This window comes from Podarcis raffonei, chromosome Z (assembly GCF_027172205.1).
Source record: "Podarcis raffonei isolate rPodRaf1 chromosome Z, rPodRaf1.pri, whole genome shotgun sequence".
Classification (NCBI taxonomy): Eukaryota; Metazoa; Chordata; class Lepidosauria; order Squamata; family Lacertidae; genus Podarcis; species Podarcis raffonei.
The window spans coordinates 48542455-48567265 of record NC_070621.1 but is presented as its reverse complement, the minus strand read 5'-3'; the positions used below and the strand labels follow the sequence as shown (position 1 = coordinate 48567265).

The window sequence follows — 24811 nt, the reverse complement described above, 5'->3', positions numbered from 1 at the left end:
AATTTCTCAGACTCCCACTCACTGTGCCTTCTTCAAACTCCTCAGCAAATTTCTTGATAGCAGACTGATCAAGACCTGAGCAAAATGGAAAGTTAAGTTTAATAAGCAAGTTTGCAGCTTACCTCACCATATGAAGTGCTTTGCTTAGCCAGCTCTCTCTCTTCCTCTCTCTCTCTCTCTCTCTTTCTTTCTTGCACCAGTCTTTGAAGTGTGTTTCGAACTTTCTCTTTCTCTCCCTCTCTTCTTCGTATTTATTGTATCAACATACTGTGCTGGCAGAGTAGCAGCTAGGAAGCCAAATCATGTGCAATTCTGATTCTTTTCTTGAAATTAAAGTGATAAAATATTCAAAACGTTTTACATGCAGAACATATAGCTAAAGAAGGATATATGCAGAGTATTTACATTCACATGTTAATCCAAGCATGGGCTTAGTTTTTCCTTAGGTGAAGATTACAGCGTCTTCCTTAAACATTCAAACAAATGTGTCTTTCTCTCTTTCCAGTCCTTGCACTCCGCCTTCTGTCCATGACCCAGCCAGGCCACACATATCCTTCATGAGAGGTTTCCACTTTCTCCTTCCAGCAGGATAATACTTACCACCCCAAAGTTAACACGCACGCACGCGCGCACACACACACACACACACACACACACACACACAAACTAAACTTATTGTAAGCCATTTGTGTTCTAGTAAGCAGCATGCAATTATCGTAAATGGCTTGGATATTTTTAATGATATAGCAGTACGTAAATGTTTTCTATGACTCAATAAGGCCTTGGGAAACAGAATGGTCCAGCTGGCCGGAAAGAACCTCAAGGATGGTGCTGGGAGCTTCCCTAGCAGGATATTGCACAGCTGGATTGTCGCTGGGGAAAAGGCCCTTGCCCTGGTGGGCGCCGGCTTCCCTTCATTTCTGTGAGCACTCAGAGCAGGTATTGCAGGGGGTTGGACTAGATGGTCCTCAGAATCCCTTCCAACTCTGCAATTCTAGGATTTTGAGAGTTCCTATACTGTGCATAAATAGCTAACATCCCCTTTGTCCAAAGCGTTGCTTTGTTTTGGGTTTTCAAAGATACTGGCAATGCATAAAACCCTGTCTTATCTTCCTTTTTATACACAGGGATGAGCAAAGCACTTCAGAATGTCTCTGAATAAATTCCAAAACTCCCAGATAAGGTTTGTTGGAGAAACCACACACCGTACTCCTTCAAAGTGGGGGGTGGGGGTGGGAATCCAGAGACTATTTCCTGGTAGCACAGTTACATTGATTGTTTGCAAATGTCTTTTTGGCATCCTTTTTAAATATAAAAAATAACAACTATCCTCTTATTCCACCTATCATTGAAAGGTTTCCTCATATACAAAATCCAAAATCCTTATTAAGGAAATAAGGATTCCCTAATTCAGGGGTCGGCAACCTAAGGTCCACAGGTCACAAGCGGCCCATGGGGGTCGTTTAACCGGCCAATGGACACCCTGCGCCCACTCAGGGACCCCCAGCACCCGATTGGTTGGCTCCCATATGCTGCGCTAAGCCAGCATGGAGCAGAGTGGGGACAGCCTTCCGTGATGCTAGCCGACATCCCATTGGCTGCAGGAAACTCCTGCAGCCAATGGGAAGCTGCGCACACCTCCTTTGCGCCTGAAGGAGTGCAAGAAATAGCGTTTGCACTCCGGCCCACCGCGGTGTCTGCGAGACCGTGAACTGGCCCAAGCCACAAAAACTTTGCCAACCCCTGCTCTAATTGATTAAGCCCATGGACATGTGAAAAAGTAGATGCAACCTTTGGAACTAATGGAATATAGTGCATATTAAGCTCACATCTCCATGTTTTTTGATTCTCAAAAAGCCTTGTTTGCAGCCCCATTATCCCAAAAAGCATGTGAGTAAAGTTTTTTGTTTTTTAAATGGGGCAGTATACCAGCATACAGCTCTTTCCTACTGTTTTCACTGTCCAATAACATTATTTGATGTACCACACCACACCCACTGGGTTGAATGAGATTCATTGCATTATTATTATTATTATTATTATTATTATTATTATTATTATTATACCTGGAGGTCTATTGCTGATCAAATGCTGATCAAAAAGGCACAATTCCAAAATGTAAGAGGTACTGCAGTGTGAAAGGAACATTAGAAAATGGGACAGTAGTACTCACATTAGAATCAGGAAAAGTAGCACAATATTCTCCACATCCAAATGCACCTTTTGTTCATAGAAAATAACCTTGTTTCTCTTTATTCCAGTTTTCCACCTATAGTACCAGGAACCTGTCTGATTTGCCTATGAATGCAAAGAGACCTGGGTAAGAGACAAGTTTTTTGCTTCCAGAGACAGGATATCCACCACTGTCATGCACCTGGTTCCCAGCATGTTGGTGCAACCTGAGTCCTGCATAGCCCCTAAAAGGACCTCGTGGGAATGTCAGCTAACTCTCCTGACATTCATCTTGAGACTGGGACCAGATGCAGAATCCATGGCTTCAATATCAGGCAACAACGTGTCAAGCAAATGTTATCCCGCTTTCCAATGCATCTCCCCATCACTTTACTTATCCCGAAAAGTACAGTTCTGGTGAAGCAGGTTTCTCGTGCAAAAGTTTTGAACCAGGTTTAATTGTGCAACATGAATTTGCCAATGTGTGATTGGATCCCACCAAGAATAGAGACTGCCTGGAAGAAAAGTGCAGCCAAAAACAATCAATGGACTGGAGCATCATACCTATGAGGGGAGGGCTTTTGAGTTTTTAAAAAAGGTTAGTGTCGGTGGGTGGGGGCAGATGTGGAAGCACTTCCCTCCCTCCCTCCCTCCCTCCCTCCGTGTCTCTCTCTCTCTCTCTCTCTCTCTCTCTCTCTCTCTCTCTCTCTCCCTCCCTCCCTCCCTCCCTCTCTCTCTCTCATAATACCAGAACTCATGGACTTCAATGAAGCTGAATGCTGGAAGTTTCAGGACAGATAAAAGAAAGCACTTACTCCCACAGAGTATAGTTAAACTATTGCCCTCAGCTGTAAAAGAGGATTAGGCAAATTCATGATGAGGATGTCAATGGCAGTCTTCTCCCTCCACTTGCTGCCTCTGAATAACATTTGCTGGTAATCACAAGCGGGGAGAGTGCTTCTCTTGAACTCAGGTCCTGCTGGTGGGCTTCCCTTTGGGGCATCTGTTGAGCCAATGTGATAACAGGATGCTAGATGGGCCTTTGACCTGATTCAGCAGTAACTTCATTGGTTCTTAAGCACCCTCAGAGTTCAGATTCACTATTTTGAGTAGCAAGACTGAAGGGGGAAATCCTCATTGCAGCATCTGCCTGGGCACCATCAGGACAACTGCAACACTGCAACTCCTTTCTTCAAAGAGCAACTGCCTTCCTGGTATGAGACCTGGCTGCGGAGTCCTAAGAAGGGGCCTTGCCCAGGATCAGCTGTTTTAGGCCTGCTGTTTCCAATCCATCCTGGGATGAGCATCATTATCAGCCTTCATTATCAGGATGAAGACAAAAAAGAGAGATTCTCAAGGGATGCTCTTTCGGGACCCGAGTCCAAACATGATTCATCCCACACTGAAGACAAGACTATAAATGATTGCTTCCTTCACTCACACCCCATCAACCCCAGTTTGGACAGCTGGATGGGTAAAATTCCTGAGAAAGGCTCTACTTTTGCCATGATAAAAACAGAACAAGGGGAGCCAAAGCCCACTACAAGACCTTTAGCAATCACTAATAATGGTTCGCTGGAGCTCTGGCTTGCAGGGCAGGTTTTGCATTTTGATCTCTTGTGGCACACAGCCTCTGTAACCTTCCTAGATGCCTCAGCATCTCAAAATGTGTCTGATGGAGGAAGGGCACCTGTGACTATTTTCAGCTTAGGGAAATGGAAAAAAGGCATTGGTGTAACGTGAGCAATGGGTTAAATGACACAGTGCTGTCATGGTCCATGTCTTGAGTTAGCACATCCCCAATGCCTATAATAAGAGAGCAGGGGAATTGGTTTATCATAGCAACAGAACAGAGGGCGAGTGTATGACTTGCTGGGTCATCCCCCCTCCCATTGGTTCAGGAATGTAGATAGAGGTAGAACAGTCTCTTGGGTATGGCTTTTCTTCTGTCCTGGAGCTGTCCTGTTTGCTGTCAGGATCTGACTCTGGATCTGTGAGAGTCAGGGGAAGAGGCTGTGGGTTTTACGCAGCAGCATTAGCTAGAATGCTGATTGTGTTAGCAGTTCTTCTGTACATATGGGATGTGTTACTAGACATTTCAAGGAGTAGAGAGTGATCAGTGAAGAGGCAAAGAGAGGCAGCAGTTCCTTGTCTCCTTTCACAGGAGGACTATAGCCCTCTGTGGAGAAGACGTCTACTTGCAAGAAGTCTACTCTAACCAACATTCACTTACTAAACGCTGCTCACTCTGCATATGAAAGGGTTTCAATAGGCAATTGACCCATTTACACTTTAATGAAGATATTGCAATGCCAGTTACCAGATCTTTTTAACTGGAGAAGCCAGGGATTGAACCAGGGACCTTCTGCGTGAAGAGAGCTATAGTCCTCCAACACAGCTTCACAGAGAGGTAACTGTCTTAATCTTGTTCAGCAAAAGCAACATAGTTATTTTCTAGCACCCAATAGGTGTTATGTATCGCAGCATAAGCTTCTGTGGACCAGAGCCCACATCACCAGAAGTTTCTTGTCCACAAAAGCTCTGGCCACAATCACAGTGCAATCCTAGAATATACATCTACTCAGATGTAGGCCCCATTCCATGTTCTCCCTCCACTATCAGGAACAGTTTTGCCTTGGAATGGCAATTTCTTGTATGCAAGCAGGGAGATGTCCTGTTTGTAGGCATCCCATTAGGGTTCACCACTTTGAGAATTGGATACTGGGCTAAATAGGCCTTTGGCCTGATCCAGGTGCAGGATTCCTATTGTCTTCTTAATAGGACTTACTTCTGAGTAACCATGTTTAAGATTGTGTTGCAAATGTGTTTAGGACAGTAACCTAAGTCTTCAAAGTGCCAGCACCATCTCAGCAATTGAAATCACTGAGCTTAAGTGCATGCTGGATCATGTCCAAAGATGATGATGCTATGTGTGGCTGGTGCTAGTCCTAATGTTGCAGAAAGGCCTTTCGTAATGATCAGAAGGCTGTGTGTGTGTGTGTGTGTGTGTGTGTGTGTGTGTGTGTGTAAGCAGAGAAGAAGGAGCCAAAAGAGAGATGTGTCCAACTGGCTGGAGACATGTGGCAACAAAGCTGTGCATTCCTCTACAGATGCAGTAATAAATCACGTCTGCATGGATGAGTAGCCTGGATGGAGCCAATACTTTGCTGCTGCAATGTGTTCAGTGAGGAGGGGAGAACATGCTGTCCTCAGTGGTGTTTACTAGTTGTGCACACAGTAGATAAACAAGCAACTTTTCTGACTGTTTTAGAAAAAACAACCTCCCTCCTCTGAATGCAGCTCGTTAGACTTTCTTCTCATTAAAAGGTGCCACAGATAAAGGCAGAGGCTGACATCATAACAGCTGCTCATTATGCTCCTCAGAGCAACTTCTTGATTCTGAGTGACAAAATTAATTCTCAGGGTCCAAAGAAGACACATCATTAAACACATCTTTGCACTTAATGTGCATGCCTTTTTTAAAAAAATACACAAATGGCAACATGGGCATAGCCAGGATTTTTGTTAAGGGAGGCAGGCCTTTTGTTGGGGAGGGACAGAACCTTAGTTTGCTATGTATTTTTATCGATATTTGTTGATGGGGGGCAGCTTCCCCTCCCTGGGCCCCCTTGGCTACGCCCATGAATAGCAGGCTGCTAGTAGTAGGGGCGTAGATAAATAGGTACCGCTCCAGTGGGAAGGTAAATGGCGTTTCCGTGCACTGCTCTGGTTCGCCAGAAGCGGCTTAGTCATGCTGGCCACATGACCCAGAAGCTGTACACCAGCTCCCTTGGCCAATAAAGCGAGATGAGCGCTGCAACCCCAGAGTCGGGCACGCCTGGACCTAACGGTCAGGGGTCCCTTTACCTTTACCTAGCAGTAGGGGCAGGGAGGGGGCTGATGATAATTGGGATTGCAGCAGATGGGGTGAAGAGTTAAACTTTAGCACTTTCTTCCTCTACTGTGGTCCATGTTGGTTGCAAGGTAAAATAAAATAGTTATAAAGGAAAATCTCTGGATGCCAAAATCTAGGTTTAGGGCAAGTCCTCTTTGGTGAGAGAATCCCAGCAGAGATTTAATATCACAAAATATACAACATTAATTTCAAAGGATGGATGTGTTTCAGTTCTTGCATTTCCCTCCCCCCAGAAAGTGTGAATTAGGGAGGTTTGCTTTTAAATGAGAACTTAATTGAATTTCTCCTCCCATTCCCGGAAGGTATGTATATCTATAACTCAGGATAACACCTCAAGCATCTGATGAAGTGGACTATATTCAGGGCCAGCTCTACCATGAGGCATAGTGAGGCAGCTGCTTCAGTTGGCAGATGGGAACAGGGAGTGCAGGGGTGAGGCCTGGCATCCTCACACCCCCAACAAACTTGCTGCCCCCAGGAAATGGGGGAGACACTGCCCCATTGTCAATGTGGGTACTAAGATTCAGCAACCAGTCTAGCTGGCTTCTGTAAATGGAATGGGGTGAGATGGAGAGCCATTTTATCCCTTGCCTCAGGCAGCAAAATGTATTGAACCAGCCCTGACTGGTCCATGTAAGCTGAGGCCATAGTAGACCCAGTAGTCTTCAAGATTCCACAAGACTCTTTATTGTTTTAGCACATCCAAAGCAAGAGGTCTGTCTGTGCACTTGCTCTACACACTATAGCTGCCATACGTCCGGATTTTCCCGGACATTACCGGAATTTCAAAGGCAGAAATGACTACATACTGTGCTCTCTCTCTCTCTCTCTCTCTCTCTCTCTCTCTCGCTCTCTCTCCCTCCCTCCCTCCCTCCCTCCCTCCCTCCCTCCCTCTGGCATTTCCTGTAAGCCAGCTTTCCCCCCTGATGGCATCTAGAAGCCAGAAGTGCTGCCCTTTCGTCACAAACAGCTACTGGGTTTGTAATGTCACCCAAATGTTTACTGACGGTAAGTCAAACCCTGTCCCATCCCCCCCCATGTATAAAAACAAAACACAGAGCAAGTAAAATGCATGAAGAAGTCAAAATTAGTTCAAGAAATTGAAAACACAGTCTTTGCTGGACAGTTTGTTCCAGGAGATGTGTAAAAAGCAGGCGAGGAAACCGAGCAAGAACGCAGCCTCCTCCTCCTAAAAGTTTCCAGATGCTGCTCACTCACTCAGGGCACCCAGGGTAGGTGGGTCTGCTTTGGTCTGTCCCCCTCAGGGACTCCGTGATTTGGGGGGAGCAAGTTTTGCTGGGGCAAAGGTTTTCCCCTTGAACTGATAGAGCCTCAGCTTGAACAAATGTTGGAGTTTCTCCTGGAACTGCCTGCTGATGACATAGTACAACAAAGGATTGATGCAGCTGTTAGCGAACCCCCTGGAGAGCCCAAACGGTAGGGCTGCGTCAATGACAGAGGTGACCCAGCAATTGCTGATCACATCCATCCAGGAAAGCGCATCCAGGAAGGTGAGGATGTGGAAGGGGAGCCAGCAGACCAAGAAAGCCACCACCACAGTGGCCACCAGCTTCAGGACTCTATCCCTCATCTGCTGGTTCTTCCCAAACCCCTGAGCTCTCATCAGGTGCACCCTGATCCAAAGGTAGCATGTGATAATGATGATGAGGGGGACCAGGAACCCAAAGATGTTCTTCATCAAGGCTGTTCCAGCTGACCAGCTGGAGTATTTCTCTGATGGGTAGGCCATGATGCAGGCTGTCACACCTAGCTCTACGATGTATTTGGTGTTGCGGAAGTAGAAAGTTGGCAGGGAAGTTAGGGCCGCCAGTCCCCAGACCAGAAGCGCAGTCTTGGATGCTTGCTGCAGTGTCCCTTGCTGGGACTGGAATGGGTGGGCAACTGCCTGGTAGCGGTTCAGGCTTAGGCAGGTGATGAAGAAGATGCTGGCAAACATGGTCAGGCAAAGGACCGAGCTGGTGATTTTGCACATCACTGGGCCAAAGAGCCAGTTGTACCCATATGAATAGTATGCAGCTCAAAAAGGAGGTGTGGTCAGGGCCAGCAAGTCCGCCACAGCCAGGTTGACGATGTAAATGCTGGAGACTTTCCTCGGGCTCCGCTGCCAACGCAGCACTGCTACCACCATGCTGTTCCCCACCAGTCCGAGGATGGAGATGATGCAGTAGAGGACTGGGATGAGGACAAACTGGTAACTGGAAACAAAGATAGGGCAGTGGGAGGAGACGTTGGCTGGAGAGGAGTAAAGATCTTGCAAAGGCTGCTCAGTGGGGCTGGGGGTGGAGTCGTTGTCCCTGGAATGCATGCTGGTGCCCAGGATGGAGATTTGGGGTGCAGTGAACTCTTCTTGGGAACTGGAGTCTTGTGTGTCACATCATCCAATAGCTAGCCTATTTTTATTTTTTTTAAGAAAGAGAAAACACAACAGAATCACAAGCTGCATACGTGCAAACTACATCCTTGGCCTTCCCAGTTTACTCATGAAGGAGATGAAACCAGGAAATGGCATTCTATGGAGTTAGAGCATCGTTCCCTCTAACATGGTATGTTGTCTTCATTGACAGGCAGTGGCTTTCCAGGTTTCAGGTTGGGGACATTCTGGAGGTGCCAGGGATTGAACCTGGGACCTTCTGTGTGCAGAGCAAATGCTTTACCACTAAGCTACAGCACTCCCCCAGGATGCAGGTGCATTCGAGGTCTACTATTGCTTAAGATCTGATCTGCTGGAAGAGATCAAAAGTCAGTCGAGTCCAGCATGCTGTCCCCTGAAGCAACCAGCTTTGTGCTTCCAAGATTGGAGGGTCTGAAGGCAATGTCTGCCTTCAACTTTTGTCCCAGGACTCTAGGGTCACAGCTGTGAAGGCAAAAGCTTAATTCTCTCCCTAAACCAGGCACCATCAGCCTAGAGCCTTCATTTTAGCTCTCTGCTATCAACACTGACAGGCATCAGCTCCCCAGAGGTCCAGACCATGGTCACTTTCCCAGCTCTATGTGGAGATGTCATGGTTGAAACCTGGGACGCTCTGTATGCAAGCAGACACTGAGCCACAGCCCTTCAATTGAAAGGCTGCAGAAGGATGTTTATTTTAAAACAGAAATCTCGAAGGAACCATATTGAGCATGGATGCAAAAGTTTGTGTGTGTTAAATGCCCTTTAAATCTTCACTGTTATTATTCAGACATTTCTATACAGCAAACCTCCCCTCCATGCAAAGCAGTTTCTTCACACATTGCTAGATAACATAAAGCCTTATGGGAAACACAAAGAAGACAGGTGGTTACTTACTCTGGGAGTGCTTGAACTCAGGCTGGTTACACACCAAGTTGTGTCCACCCTCGGGCAGGAGCAAAACCTTCCAGGCAAAACCTTCCCTTCTTTCTCTGGCTGCTTTGTGAGAGTTGGTTTTACATCACTCCAAGACTGAAACATGAACACCATCGAGAAAGTCTTTGCATAGCTTCCCGCTTTGTATGAGAGGAGCATTGGGCTGGTAGAGAGCATACATGCGTCTCTCAGTCTCTACAACCAATAAGAGGCAAAAGACTGAAGGAGGGAGGGTGTTTAAGCAATCCATTCCCAGTGCAGTTGTTTGGAGAGAGAATGCTCCCCCTCCCAGCTTACCCTTCATAAAGTTTGGCTAGAAAGTGTGCAGCTATTTCTTCCTGCAATCTGAGAAGAATGTGTGCGAAAGAGGGATGGAAAATAAGCAAAATAAACTAGCATCTTCAGTAAGGTGTAGCTTCCAGGAAAGTGTGCATGGAATTGTACAGATAATGCTGAAAGAGAAAAAAGCTTCAGAGCAGAAGTTTCATCTACACTTACTGTTTGCCCTGCGCATTCTATGTGCAGCTCCACACTGAATCTCAACAAAAGGCAATTCAGGTTTTCTGAAGGTTGCTGTTTGCTCCAAATCAGCAGTAAAGAGCGCGTTTTCCTGGAGAAAGTGTATGTGGGGAAGCAGTTGGACACGGAGCTTTAAAGTGCAGACCTGTGTCTAGAAACTCAACACAAAATGAAGTTTGAATGAGCCAAGAATCTCTGAGCAATGTGCTTTCTGATAAGCAAGCAAGGACTCAGCAGGTAAATGGAACCAGCTCTGTGCCAAAGCAATTGGCTGCGGTTCCTAACTTTCCCCCTTCCCCTACCCAGCAAGAAAGATAAATGCATGGAATTTGGGCTGCATGGAATTTGGAAATGCTGTTGGAAAGGCTGGCTCCCATCAAACTCAGAGGTCCAATTAGCAACATGTTAGAGGTCAAATGGTCCATGTGCATGAGACTGTTCACCTGTTTGCATGCACAGGGTTGGCTGGATTCTGTGACTAGTACTATGCAGGGGTAGGGAGCAGCAGCATCTTTTCCTTGGCCTCAGGTAGAAAGACATCTTGAGTGAGCCCTGGTAAGCTCGATTTGCACTGAAAATTGATCCAACTGCAAGCTGAAGGAGAAGCACAGAGTGTTTATTCTCCAGGATGCCAAGTCCTGGCTGCTTAACTTTCAGTGTCAACAGAGCTTCCTCACACATTAGCTTTGCTTCTGCCCATGGGTGCCAACCTGCAATGTTTTTCCACCCGTTAGTCAGACGCTGCTCCTCCCCAGGCTCACTACAATCCAGAAAACTGTGGAGTGCAATTTTCTTTTCTACAGAATTTTATTTTCTAAATGGTGGCATTTTGTTATCTGGGATCACAACGTTATTGTATTCCTAAGCTCTCTTTCATAGTCAAAAGAATAGTCATAAGAATATCATAAAAAGAAAGAATGCTAGTAATTATGCCTATTTTTAAAATTTATCTAATTTTTATATTTTGTGATGTTTTGTGTTTTGTATTGTTGCAGACCTCCTGTTACCCTTACTATTCAACATTTTGCTGGCACAACAGTTTACAGTTCTGAAGCTGCCTTCTGCTGAGTCAGACCATTGGTCCAGCTAGCTCAGTTCTGTTGACACTGACAGGAAGCAGTTCTTCAGGAATCTTTCCTAGACCTCCCTGGAGATGCTAGGGATTGGACCTGAGAACTTCTGCATGCAATTCAGGTGCTCTGCCACTAGGCCACATCAATTCCCCTCTCTTTTCTCTACATCCATCTGAGGCTTTGCTTGCTTAAAATCCAGTGAGGTTGGTTTTCCTCATTATGTTTCAAATCATGTTTGCATGGTGTCATACACATCAAAATGGCTAGATGTGTTTCCAAATCACCTTCGGTCTGTCTGTCCACCCCAGTGGACATAGAAGGTGTGTGAATCTCTTCGTGTGGCTTATGTTTTCAGTTCAGATAATAGCTTGTTGGAGGGAATACATCAAAATGCAGTATCCAAACATAGATGAACATCTGCTCCTTGAGCTCAGGACCCATCATGTGAAATTTGGGAAAAAATCAGTGCAGTTTTAAAAGACTCAGTCCTCCATCTTGATTCAAAACAACTGTATCCAACCATAGATGAAAATCCATTTTTCAGTTTTGGGAACACACAGAGAAAAAATTGGTATGGTATCTTAAGAGGTGTGCAAATGTATAATGAACAAATAAATTTCCAAAATCGAGAGTATATTACATTGTATTTATATTCCACCATTCCTTCAATGAGCTCAATGGTTCTGCCAGTTTACCCTCACAACTCTGTGTGGTAGGTTAGGCTAAGAGATCGTGTCTAGTTCAAGGTCACCCAATGAGCTCCAGGACTGAGTGGGTCTCCTAAGGTCCAGGTCCAACACTCTAACCACTATACAACACAGACTGCTTCCTAGCTGTTCGTATTTCGTATGGGTGGGAAAATTCAGCTGCAAAAGGCAAATTCAAGTTCTGCAATTGAAATCGGTTTACTCTTAAAAAAACAAACAAACAAAAAAACCTCCAGAATTTTTGCTGTAAGGAAAGTTATGGGGAAATGCACTGGAAAGTGTGGGGTGGCAGTGTCTTAATGTGACACTACGTAACCTGCCCACAAACAAATCAAAAGGAATGTTCAGTAAATAGCAGGCATTGTAGCACCTCCTGCAAAGTCAGGCTAAATGCTCAATAACCAGTTCATCTGGAAGTATCCCCAGCTTGTTAGTCTTTTAATGAGTGTCACAAGACGCTATTGTTATAAACAAGCTCTGCTCTCCGAGAGCCATTTTAATACATGTGTCATAACATAAAGTCAGAATGAGAAAATCAAGAGGCTGAAGATGATAAAGTATGGGATAAAGCAATTTCATTCCCAGAGTAAATGAGTGGCCTGGATTTAACCCAGCCAAGACTGAAGGGACTTGCCTTCGCAATTTCAGGCACATATCCAAGCCTAGCTGTGCCTTCAGGATGTACAGACATGAAGTGTTCCAGTGACCTACATTATGTGCAGTAACTTGGAGAGGGGGCTTTTAAATGATGTCCCCTCCCAATTTCCTTTAAAACACGAAGAATAAGCTTGTAAATGCGCCTTATGTTTAGATTCCACATCGAGGACTTGGCATATCAAGGAGCTTCTGAGCTCCAGAGCATGATTTGACAGTCTCTCTAGAACATTTTGAAACACTGCATGTTTGGAATATTCCATGAAAGAGGAGATTCCTGCAGAAGCTTGGCTCTGTCTTCCCTTTTCAAGCATTTCTTGCTGATTTAGAAGCATCCAAATGAACTCCAGCATTCAGAGAAGTCCAGTTTTAGAAAGCCTCCTTGCAGTTATTATGAGTTGCAAGCGCCTTTCAAGTACAGTATGTCTTTCGTGTAAAATAAACAGCTTTCTTAATTTGACTAAAGTCATATCCAGGGTAGAGTATTCTCCAACAAATACTCCAACAAAGTATTCAGCTTCCGTTGATACATTTGAACTCCAGATGTGATTACTCTCCATCCCCTTGCTATTAACTAGTACACCGTGCCCCCTCATGGGGTGGTTTTGTGTTTTTAATCATAGAATCATAGAATCATAGAATCATGCAGTTGGAAGAGACCACAAGGGCCATCGAGTCCAACCCCCTGCCAAGCAGGAAACACCATCAGAGCACTCCTGACATATGGTTGTCAAGCCTCTGCTTAAAGACCTCCAAAGAAGGAGACTCCACCATACTCCTTGGCAGCAAATTCCACTGTCGAACAGCTCTTACCGTCAGGAAGTTCTTCCTAATGTTTAGGTGGAATCTTCTTTCCTGCAGTTTGGATCCATTGCTCCGTGTCCGCTTCTCTGGAGCAGCAGAAAACAACCTTTCTCCCTCCTCTATGTGACATCCTTTTATATTTTCCTCCATACCCTGCTTTTAGAGTTGTTAAAATTGTACCTTTGCAAACCTGGATTTCTTCCTAACCCTTCTGAAACTTTTGTCTTTTGTGTGGGACTCTGTGCCATTATCTATCTATCTATCATCTATCTATCTATCTATCTATCTATCTATCTATCTATCTATCATCTATCTATCATCTATCTATTTATTTTTAAGTCATTCCTACACCACTTAATTATTTGCATTTCTTTCTTTTTAAAAATAATTTTTATTAGTTTTTTTAACATATCATTTTCAACAATTATTAAACATACTTTTATATCTTATACATTTTTTTTTACTTCCATCAATCACATCTGACAATTTTCCAATCTTTTCACTTATTTTACATTTCTTACTTTCACTATTACATTTAAATCTCATAACTAATATCTCTCTTCTTTCTCTTCTTCGCAATGTTTCATATATTTGTCCTTACAAAACTTCTTGGAGTCCTACTAGCGTAATTTGTTGATTACAGTTGTTCTTCAAACAATTAATATACTTCTTCCAATCTTCTGTAAATCTCTGGTCCCACAGGTTTCGAATCCTTCCTGTCATTTTATCCAATTCTGCGTAGTCCATTAATTTTGTCTGCCATTTTTCTTTTGTCAGTATTTCCTCCATTTCTGGGCCAACAATACTCTTGCCACTGTTGTTGCATATAAAAACAATTTAACATCCTGTCTATTAATATCCTCACTTATAATAACAAGTAAAAATGCTTCTGTTTTTAAATATATATATATTTCAACATTTTTTTCATTTCATTATATATCATTTCCCATAAATTTTTTACTAATTATTTGCATTTCTAAGTGGTGTGCATAAAAGCAATCAGCAGAAAAACACAACAATAAAACATTTTTTAAAAACTGTCATAAAACTGAACACTACCTTAAGCAGCTTCTAGAATAAGAAAGTCTTAGCCATGTGCCTGAAATTTAGCAAGGAGGGTGCCTATGATCTCATCTGGAAGGAAATTGCTGCAGGGTTCTGTCCTGGGCCCATTAGATGAAGGAATTGAGGAGATGCTCATTAAATTTGCAGATGACACCAAACTGGGAGGGGTAACCAATGCCACAGAAGACAGAATCAGAATTCAAAATGACCTGAATAGATTGGAGAACTGGGCGCAAGCTAACAAAATGAATCTCAATAGGCCCAAATGTAAGGTTCTGCACTTAGGCAGGAAGAACCAGATGCACAAATATAGGGCAGGGGACCCCTGGCTTGCCAGTAGTACATGCGAAAAGGATCTAGGGGTCTTGGTGGAGCACAACCTTAACATGAGTCAACAGTGTGATGCAGCAGCAAAAAAAGCATTGCTATTCTAGGTTGCATCAAGAGAAGTATAGTGTCCAAATCAAGGGAAGTAATAGTACCCCTCTATTCTGCCTCAGTCAGATCATACTTGGAATACTGTACTGATTTCTGGGCACCACAATTTAAGAAGGATGTTGACAAGCTGGCGTGTGTGCAGAGGAGGGCAACCAAGATGATCAAGGGTCTGGAAACAAAGCCCTTATGAGGAACAGTTGAGGGAGCTGGGTATGTTTAGCCTGGAAAAGAGAAGATTAAGAGGAGATATGAGAGCCATCTTCAGTGATCTCAAGGGCTGTCCTATGCAAGATGGAGCAAGCTTTTCTCCTGCTCCAGAAAGTGGGACTTGAACCAATGGCTTCAAGTTACAAGAAAAGAGATTCTGGTTAAACATCAGAAAGAACTTTCTGGCAATAAGAGCTGCTTGGCAGTGTAACAGACTCCCTTGGGAGGTTGTGGACTTTCCTTCCTTGGAGGTTTTTAAGCAGAGATTGGCTGGCCACCTGTGATGGATACTTTAGCTGAGATGCCTGCATTGCAAAGGGTTGGACTAGATGATCCCTTGGGTCCCTTCCAACCCTATGATTCTGTGATTCTATTACTTGGTTCCATGTCACTGAATGCAGAGTTCCAGTAGTTATGACCTGTGCATCTGATCCATGGGGCACCACCAAGAGAGACTCGGTGATTATGCTGAAATATAATAGATTAGGTGGTCATTGAGGTATCCTGGACCCAATATGTTAAGGGCCTTGCAAATTAAGACAAGAACCCTGACACAGGCTTGGTTGCGAATGGACAGCCAGTGCAAGCTTTTAAGCACTAGCGTTGTGTGCTGGCAGTAGTCTGTCCCCATCCACAGTGCCACCACAGTGCTTTGAACCACCTGGAGCTTCTGCGCCAGGCACAAGGGCAGACCCACTTAGAACACATTGCAATGATCAAGTTTTGGAAGTTATCAGTGTATGAATCACTGCAGCCAGATCGATCCTGTCTAGGATTGGCTGTAGTTTGCACATTAGCTATAGATGGTCAAAGGCACCCATAGCCACCAAGGCTGCCTGAGCCTCAAGTGATAAGGAATAGTCCAAGAACAACCCCCACACACAAAAAAAACACCCTATGCACCTGTTCTTTCAGAGGCAGATACATAATGATTGGCACTCACAGCTTGAAAATCAGAAAGACAGGGAACTCAAGTCAAAATGAAGACTGCTGATTTCTTCATCTAGCAGTGCACCCACACAAAAATTTAGCTCCTAACATTATTGTTGTGGAAGAAATATTACCTCCCTCTCTAGGTGCAGGGAGTGGGATGTGGGACTGAACCTGAGAGAAGACGGAGGGAGAGGGAAAGCAGGCAGCCAGAGAGATTGAATCAGCCAGGAGAGAGGCTCCCTGGCCAGGGAATGAACAGAATCTTAGTTAAGGTGCTCTTGGTAGGAGAGACTGAAAAATAAACTAGAGAAATTCCACTGCAGAGGCCCATTAAAATCTGTGCAAAGGTTATGTCTGTCTAGCTCAGCATCTTAAGCCAAATGAGGGTAAGCATTTGTGCTAATCCTTAGTTTGCCAGATATCTAGTAATCCAGCCCTTGGGGCTTGTTGTGTTTTTGCCAGGGCTCAGAAAAATTACAAGATGTCTGGAGTCCAATCACAGAGCAGTCCTGCAGCGCTTGAACCTCCTTCTTGGGTCAGAAGCAAAGGGCTCTCACAGCAAGCAACATAGTGGCTTCCAGGGGTGCCAACTTTAATAAAATACTGGGGAGGCCCAGGTAAGCCCCATCCCACATAATCAACACATGGCATAGTGCACACACCATCTGAATGGCAATGCCCATCAGCTTTGGGAGGGGCAGTTCCCTTAAATATTTTATTGAGGGGCGAAGGGACCTTGGCCCTTAGAAGTTGGCTCCTACGGGGCTGCAGTCAGAAGGGGCTCAGAAGGAGATAACCCATGGAATAATTAGGCTCCTTCCCTCCAAGTTAGGCCCCATGTCCATTTAGATGAAAATTTGGCCCCCAAATTCCATCGTTTTCCAAACTCTCAAGGGTTGAATTTGACACGGGGCCAGTTTACCTGTGAGGTCATATTACCCCATCCATGCATAGGCTCAAACACACATTCAGCTGCTCCAGTCTACAGGACTGGCACCATGGCAGATGCCACAAAGCACTTGCCCTACATTCATAGGAAATCAAACTTAGTGTGTTAGCAGCCACACATCAGGCACCCTCACCCTTTATGGTGCTGCTTAAAACCTTCGGGGCTAGACAAGCCTGTCCCGGCATGTTAGCATGTATTTTAAACTGATTTTTAGCTTAGCGTGGATTTTCTGATTTTTTTTAACTGATAATTTCATTTTAAAAATTCTTTTTGTCAACTACTCTGAGGAGTGTATATACATTTCAAGAAACAAATAAATATAAATAAATCCGTAACCCAAAGGTGATTTGCACAATTCATAGAATCATAGAGATGGAATTGCAATTTGCTGATATCCTGAGAGTTAATTTTACTGTGTACTATTATATTTTAAATGGATTATTGAATATTATTGAATTATTATTGAATTGAATATTGAATTATTTTATGCATCATTTTTTTACAGTCATTTTTTTATTATGACTTATTTGTATTGGATTGTTTTGTTACTAGATGTGTGATCTTTGCAGTATATTTTGACGCTTCTTTGGCTTGTATGCTGCCTTGTGTATAGCAATCCAGGAAGGTGGCGCACAAACTAAAGGTGAAATGGAATGAAATGGAATCATATCTGACCAGACAACTTATGCATGTAGTAGCATTGGGTCCATCTGCACATGGGTGTAGCCAAGATTTATGGAGGAGCGGGGCAGAAACTCAGTTAAGGTTTTTATTTATTTACTGGGGGGGCAGTTGCCCCCCTGCGCCTCCTTGGCTACAGCCGTACATCTGCACACAAACATAGCAAGATGCATTATACAGAACCAAATCCTTGGTCCATCTGACTCAGGTCTCTGGGTTTCAGACTGGGAATGTCACCAGCCCTACTTGGAAACTCCCATGATTAAATCTCAGATCTTCTGCCTGCAAAACAGATGTTCTGCTGCCAGACCAAGGTCCATTGCTACACAGTGAACAGTGGATGCTATGTGGTCTGTCTGCAGGAGGGTGTCCAAAGAACTACCCTCTGTGCTGCCCACCAGCAAACATCAGCCACATCAGCAAAGTTCTCTGTTTATTTGCAGAGCCTGGGGATTCAGAAGGAGAGGGCAGCTAGCAGATTAGGTGGAAGGTTCCCCGTGAGGAGTGGCAGTTTGTGAGGATGGGCTGACCAATAGCTTTTAGTTGTGTTCAATCAATGGAACCTCCAGATTCAGCTGCACTATACCTCTGGATACCTGAAGGGCATCAGGAGGGCTCTCGCCTTAGGGCCTTTTCTGGGATTCTAGAATTCATTTGTTTGAGCCCTTGTGGGAAACACAATGTTTAACGGGGATCTGATCTCTCAGAGATTGACTTATGGCTTCTCCGTGTTCTGGTCTTCTGGTCAGAGTGTGTGTGCTCGTGCCCACGCACGCTAATGATGTGTAAATATGCAAATCTGAGCTGAGCCTTACAGAATTAGCATCAGATTAGAGCACGAGAAAAGCTGTTTTCTCTTGAGTGGAATGGAAGCGATTAGGCGCCTGATCGTTAAGCGAGTTGCTGCTCCGGAGGTCTTAAAGTTGCGGCAGGAATCGCCGTTTGGAAGCTCATAACGGCTGCTTCTGGGTGTTCAAAATGCGTAGCTGGGGAATCCTGTCCTTTGGCGGCCTGTATGCGTGTGACGCTTTGAGTCTTTACAATGCCTTCTAGGGAGTAATGCAGACTCGGGGTATTACGCTGTGGTGGATTCTTGGTTACCGAGGCTGTTCCGCCCAACTTATTTCATTATTTATTATTTACGGGTCCCTGACCCAAGGCAGGCTACAACAATTAAAAACACAATGTTGAAAACAGCTTAAAACAACTTTCAGAAACAATTGTGTGAGTCCTAAAAGTATACATCTCTGATATACACATCTTACAGTATGAATTTTACTTCGAATTAAAACGAACAAACAACACACACCACACCCCACCCCACTCTCGCTTGCAACACACTTTTAGAGAGACCATGGAAGCTGCTTTGTGGAGAAGATTTCAACCAAAGCTGGGTATGCATTGTGTTCAAAACATAGAATTGTAGATATGTAAGGGACCACAAGGAGGATCACATAGTCCAACTCCCTGCAGTGCAGGAACATTTTGCTCCAAGCAGAGCTCGAACCCATGACCTTGAGATTAAGAGTCTCCTGCTCCACTGACTGAGCTGTCCCTCACCCATCTGCTTCGGTTGGAATTGTGTGTGCATGGAACTTAATGAGCAAAAGGGGCCCTCTCCAAGCCCATGGTTTTCATCCCTCCAGCCCCCACTCCAGCCATATAAAAAACAAAAAACAAAACAAGGGTATCATATTAGCCTAGACTCTGTAAGAAAAAAACAGCACCCTGAAGTCCTTAGCTGGGTCCTTGGGTGGTATTGCTGCTGGATGTTGCCATGACAGGGTCTTCTCACTGGTGGCTCCTCAGTTCTGGAATACCCTCCATGGTGAGCTGTGTATGTTATTAACATTTCAGCATAATGGTTTTGTTTGTTTGTTTTGTAGAAATAGTCTGTTTCTGGCGTCTTTGAAATTTTGAGGATATTAGAGTGTTTTAAAACATTTTCAAAATCTTTGCATTGCTTTGATAGTTTTGCTGTTTGCTGCCCTGGGCCCCTTTGGATGGAAATACATGATAAAAGTTGAATAAATCAAATAACAAACACGGTATGTTTATTAAAAGTATTCATCACACAATATGTTGCACAGAGCGGGTGGTGGTTGGACATCTTACCTTTCATGCCAGATGAAGAGTGCTGCATAACTCAGAAGCCTGCCACATTCCTTATGATAAATGGCAAGTAAGAAATCTAAAGAATAAAAATAAATCCACATCCATTCAAGGAGGAGGAAGAGGAGGAAGAGGAGGAGAAACAACTCACCATACTGTCCTTGCTTAGCCAGACCCTCTTCGGGTAATGGAGTCTAGTTGGGGAGAAAAGTGTTGCATGGGAGCCCCGACCCCACTTTCTATGGGATTGCAGTAGATCCGGGCTTAACCACACAGATCCACGGCTGTTGTGTAGAATGACAAGGGATGCCCTGGTTGAGGCAGAATCCTCAAGTCACAAAAGGCATCAGAACAGATTCACATACTGAACTAGAAAGTTAAAGGGAGCAACAGCTACAACAAAATTCTCAAAAAGGCAGGTCATAGGTGAAGACCATCTAAGGATGTCGGGGGCTGGCAGACAAGCAAGCTATTAAATGCTTTCTTCACATAGCTGTCAACTTTCAGATTTGGAAATAAGGGATCAGCAGCCTCACCTGTCCCGGGGACAGTCTACGGGATATCTAACAATCCGGGATAGCAGCGGGAAACAGCGCTGGAATAAGGGAAATTCCCGCAAAAAAAGGGAAGGTTGACAGCTATGTTTCTTCATCAGTCAAAACAAGTAGACTGCAGGCATCCTTGTTGTGGTTAATGACATGCTGTTCCAGTCTGGAGCAGAAATTGGATTCAGTTCACACTTGCTTTTTGGGAATAGTTCCTAAACTGTTTTAATTTATGTGTGGTTTTTATTTTAGTGTAATATTGTTGCAAACCACTTTGATTTTTGTTATAAAATTCTAGTATTCAAATATTTTTATAAATATATACAGAAAGGCAAACCTGCCTAATTTGCTCTTTCCATGCAAACTTAAACACATATATTGGAATTTTCACTTTTCCTAATGTTTGCAATGTGGTTCTCCATCCTGGTTAATGTTTCTAAAACTGCAAATGCTAGGTTAAAGTGTGCATAAAAATGAAAACAGCATCTATATTGAGGAGACAGCTTTGCAAAACTGTCTGCATGGAGCAAAATTGCATATAAAAATTATGGGTCAGGAGGAATTATCACTAAAATGCAGATTAAATTTTATAAGGGTTGGTTTTTAAAACGGAGCTGTAAGTTGATGTGGAAATGCAGAGAACTGAACTTAAGACACATTCGTTCACTCTTTGGCCAGTCCTTCTTGTAAGCTCTCGTTTGACTAAGAACTTTATCCCTCCTTGTTCATAGGAAGCTTAATCTCCCTTGGCTTCATTTCACTTCTCAAAAGCCACCTCATTCATCTCAGTCCCCTCTGCCATTTCTCTCTGCAAGGCAGTCCGCGTTCTTTATCCTATGCTGGGACATGCACCTCCTGCTCCTTCTTTTGATCTTCACCAGTTCATTGAGGCCTGGCTTGGGCCCCTCGACTTGCCCCTCCTCGTGCAATTGCTCCCCTGGTGCCACCATTTACTGCAACAGCGCCGGACTCCGCAGCCTCCCTAGGGAAATTGCTGCTTCCACCATCTCGCTGAACCTGTCCAATAACTTTCTGCGCTTGCTGACCACCGACGCCTTCAGCAACCTCACCTACCTGAACAGCCTCTGGCTGGATCGCAACAACCTCACTTTCCTGTACCCGGGAGCTTTTAAGTCACTCTGCAACCTGCGGGTCTTATATCTCAGCAGGAACCCCAGGCTGACCTACCTCCATGCCAACACCTTCCAAGGCCTTCATAACCTCATCAGTTTGGATTTATCACACTGCAACCTCTTTGAAATCCACCCTTTTGTTTTCTCCCACCTCCCCTCTTTGGAAGCCCTCGACCTAACCTCCAACAACATGCGTTACATCCCACAAGCTTTCCGGAGCCTGACGAGCCTCACACAGCTGTCAATGGAGAGGAACCACATCGAAGCCATTGGTAGAGACTCCCTGAAGGACATGGGAGCCCTGAGAGAGCTGAACCTCCGGAAGAATCGCATCTGGACCATCCAAAAGGACGCCTTCCTCCAACTGGACAGGCTTGGCACGTTAAATTTAGGACACAACCGTCTCTCCAATTTGCCTAATCAGCTCTTCAGTGGATTGACACAGCTCAAGAGCATCCACCTAGAGGCCAATCGGCTCACCAGGATCAGCTGCCCTTTCGACAGTCTCCAGAATTTGAGGAGGCTCTACCTGAACAACAACCGGATTTTGTCCATTGCAGGTAAGAATGGACAGGTCTTGTCCATTTCAGTTCCTCTTAGTTTATCATGCCTCCCCCCCCCCATCTTAAATTCTAAAAGCTCCCACATTTCTGTAGGAATTTGTGGCTTTAAAAGCAACAACAACAGCCTTGCGAAAATTCATCAGCATTTCCATGATAATTGTACAATTGTACCTAATAAACACATTTTTGTATACATTAAGCTAAGAAACAATGGACTAATATACATATGGCTAATGTACTTTCACCACAAGTGATTTTTACTAATGTGAATTTTGCACACAAAATTTTCATCAATATTTATTAATTTATTATTTGATCTGCTGAATCTCTATTGACAGAGCATTCTGCAGGACTGTGCTGATAACACTAAAGTCTCTATTTCTTGCTGTTATCAAGTGAGCCTCACCAACTCAAAGAATGATCAATAACACTCCAGTGTTGATCTCACTGATCAAGCAAGGAGATAAGGGTTTAGGTGGTCCCTGAGCTGGCCTAGTCTAAGTTGTTCTGGGCTTTGTAAATTCATGCAAAGACCTTGAACCTTGTGTATATACAGTGGTACCTCCAGTTACGAAGTTAATTCATTCCGGAGGTCCGTTCTTAGGCCAAAACCGTTCATAACCTGAGGCACGCTTTTGCTAATGGTGCCTCCTGTTACTGCTGTGCACAACTTCCACTTGCATCCCGGGGCAAAGTTCACAACAAGGTGCATCTACTTCCGGGTTAGCAGAGCTTGTAACCTCCTAGCATTTGCAAGGAGGACGGTATGTAACACGAGGTTCCACTGTATACAATATGATCACAGCTTATGTGTGGGTTCAGTTCCAAGGCTTCTGTGTACACTCAAAAATGTGTATGCTCAAACTGCCCCCTTGGAACTGCCGCTGCACAAGCATCCCCAGCCTTCTGGAGCCAGCATGCTAAGCGGGCCTTGCCCCGCAAGTGAGGCAGAGAGCTTAAAAGCTCTTTCCACACCTGGAAAATGAAGTGCAAAAAATTATTCCAAGTTCTCCATCTTGCTTGCAGTGTTTCAACCAGACAACCTTCAACTGCACACGGTTGGAATCACGCCAGTTAAATGCATGTAAGTTGTGATTGTACTATGTATATACATATTTATGCACATTTCTGCCTAATCTGTGCTTTGGTTGTCTGTAGAACCACATCACAAAGTTCTGAGAAGGGCAGGTGTCAAAGGACCAGCTGCATTTCAGTCTGCCTATTGGTTTGAGAAGCGTGAATTTGACTGCTTGCCATCGAATGCAAATGAAATCCAGTTTCTCTCCCCTCCCTGACTGCAGGCCCTGCTTTCGCACACTTGAAGGAACTGGACTTCCTCCACTTGAACAGGAACAACCTGAGCTACCTCTCCAGCCACCTCCTGGTAGAGCTCCCCAAGCTGAGACACGTCCTCCTGTCACACAACCCTTGGCAGTGTGACTGCGGAATGTTGTGGTTCGCCACTTGGATCCTCACCTACCAAGGGATCATTGAGGGCTTGCACTGTGCCTTTCCCACCATTCACAACACATCTCAGCTTGGCCAGCATGCTCAGGGGGCCTTACCCAGCTGCCCGCCACAGTCTGGGGTCATGAAGGAAGAAGGCTGCGATGGGCCCTACCCAAGTGGGGCTTCTCACCTGGTTGTTGCTGCTGCTGCTGCTGCTGCTGAGAAATCGTTTTGCCTCCTCCTTGCCTGTTGGGCCTCGTACTCAGCTGTGTTCTCGTTACCTAAGCAACTAGGTATCCACAATCTCCTTGTCAAGGCTTTGTAACCCACCTTCATTTCAAGCTGCCTGCTATAAAGGGATAGATCATTTCTCTAATCCCTTTTTTGGAGGGGGGTTTGCTCCCTGTCCATTAATAAACTGTGCTTACAGTTTAGCCCCCGCCAAGCTATCAATTAGCAAAAGTGTGATTAATGCTGCAGGCAGTGGCATAGTGTGGGGGAGGGGCACAGGGACAGCTGCTCAGTGCGCAAAATCGTTAGGGGTGCAAAATTTCAACACCTGGTGCTGCCTCAATACAGCTGTGTGCATCTGTCACTCCATGCAAACCAGGAAGTGACCTCTTTTTTTCAGATCTCTGTGGCTGTAATCTCCTGGGTGCTGTGGGTGCTGTTGGGCAGCTGAACGTGCATGTGTACTTGGTCTGTTTCCCTCCCCTCCCCACCACTCCTTGTGGCCCTGGGCACTGGCAACCTATGCCCTGGCTGCAGACATGCTCGTGAGATGCTAATTTCATGGTGGTTTGGCTGGGCAAGGGCATATGGATACTTAAAGAGAGCCAAAAGTTCAGTAGGTCAGGTTAGCTGCCAGGGCTCTGGGCTTTTAATCTGGAATGCTGCTGCCTGTTCCAAGACAACTGCGAAAGGATGCTTTGGTGTGGGATCTGTGGGCTGCAGCTCAGCTTCCCCATACAGGTCTTATGCAGAGAAGGATCCTTCTAGGGACTTCCTATCTGAGCTTTCTGTCTGATGATGTCAGGGATTAAAGTTGAGTCTTTGTGTGCACAGTATAGGAACCACGGGTTGTAAAGTTGGCTTGTTTCAACAGACAGTAGTTAAGATTAACCAGTTTAGGGTTTGAACATGGGTCACTGTTTTTTCTTTGAATCATTGTAACAGCCTGCAGGCATAATTTCAGTGTTTCTGTTTTGGTAAAGTTCTACTGGGTTCTTATTGCATTTTGATACTCTGCTTTGTTTTCTTTTCTTTTGTTTTGTTTTTGCTTGTGGTATCATGATTGCAATCTGTCAAACTGTTTAAAGATGTTGTTATGTTAAGTGGATATTTAAGTTATTAAAATAATGATGAAGATTATAAACAAACAAACAAACAAACCCTATGTTGCCTTATGCCAAGTCAAATCTAGCCCAACAGTGTCTGCATTGACTGGCAGCAGCTCTCCAGGCTTCCCTGTCCTACTTGGAGATGCCAGGGGTTGAATCTGGGACCATCGGCAAGGAAGGACCATCCGCTTTGCTGCTGAGCTTA

General features: G+C 44.6%; 2 protein-coding genes across 2 annotated transcripts; one reads left to right on the top strand and one right to left on the bottom strand.

The window, feature by feature from the left end:
• Positions 1-7335: 7335 nt before the first annotated feature.
• On the bottom strand, positions 7336-9690 carry AGTR2 (angiotensin II receptor type 2). The gene is given in 2 exon segments (XM_053373797.1): positions 7336-8499; positions 9396-9690. A coding segment is annotated over 1 exon segment (1065 nt). The 5' UTR covers positions 8415-8499; positions 9396-9690; the 3' UTR covers positions 7336-7349.
• An 11277-nt stretch (positions 9691-20967) lies between these two features.
• On the top strand, positions 20968-23591 carry LOC128406321 (nyctalopin-like). Its single transcript, XM_053373621.1, has 2 exons — positions 20968-21814; positions 23119-23591. The coding sequence occupies exons 1-2, from the start codon at positions 20968-20970 to the stop codon at positions 23589-23591; spliced, it is 1320 nt and encodes a 439-aa protein (XP_053229596.1).
• Positions 23592-24811: the final 1220 nt, after the last annotated feature.

Bases quoted from the DNA above. Each gene is read 5' to 3' on its own strand.
- LOC128406321 (XM_053373621.1), top strand. From the start codon at position 20,968: ATGCACCTCCTGCTCCTTCTTTTGATCTTCACCAGTTCATTGAGGCCT. The intron at 21,815-23,118 runs GTAAGAATGGAC...CCCTGACTGCAG, and splicing joins CCGGATTTTGTCCATTGCAG to GCCCTGCTTTCGCACACTTG.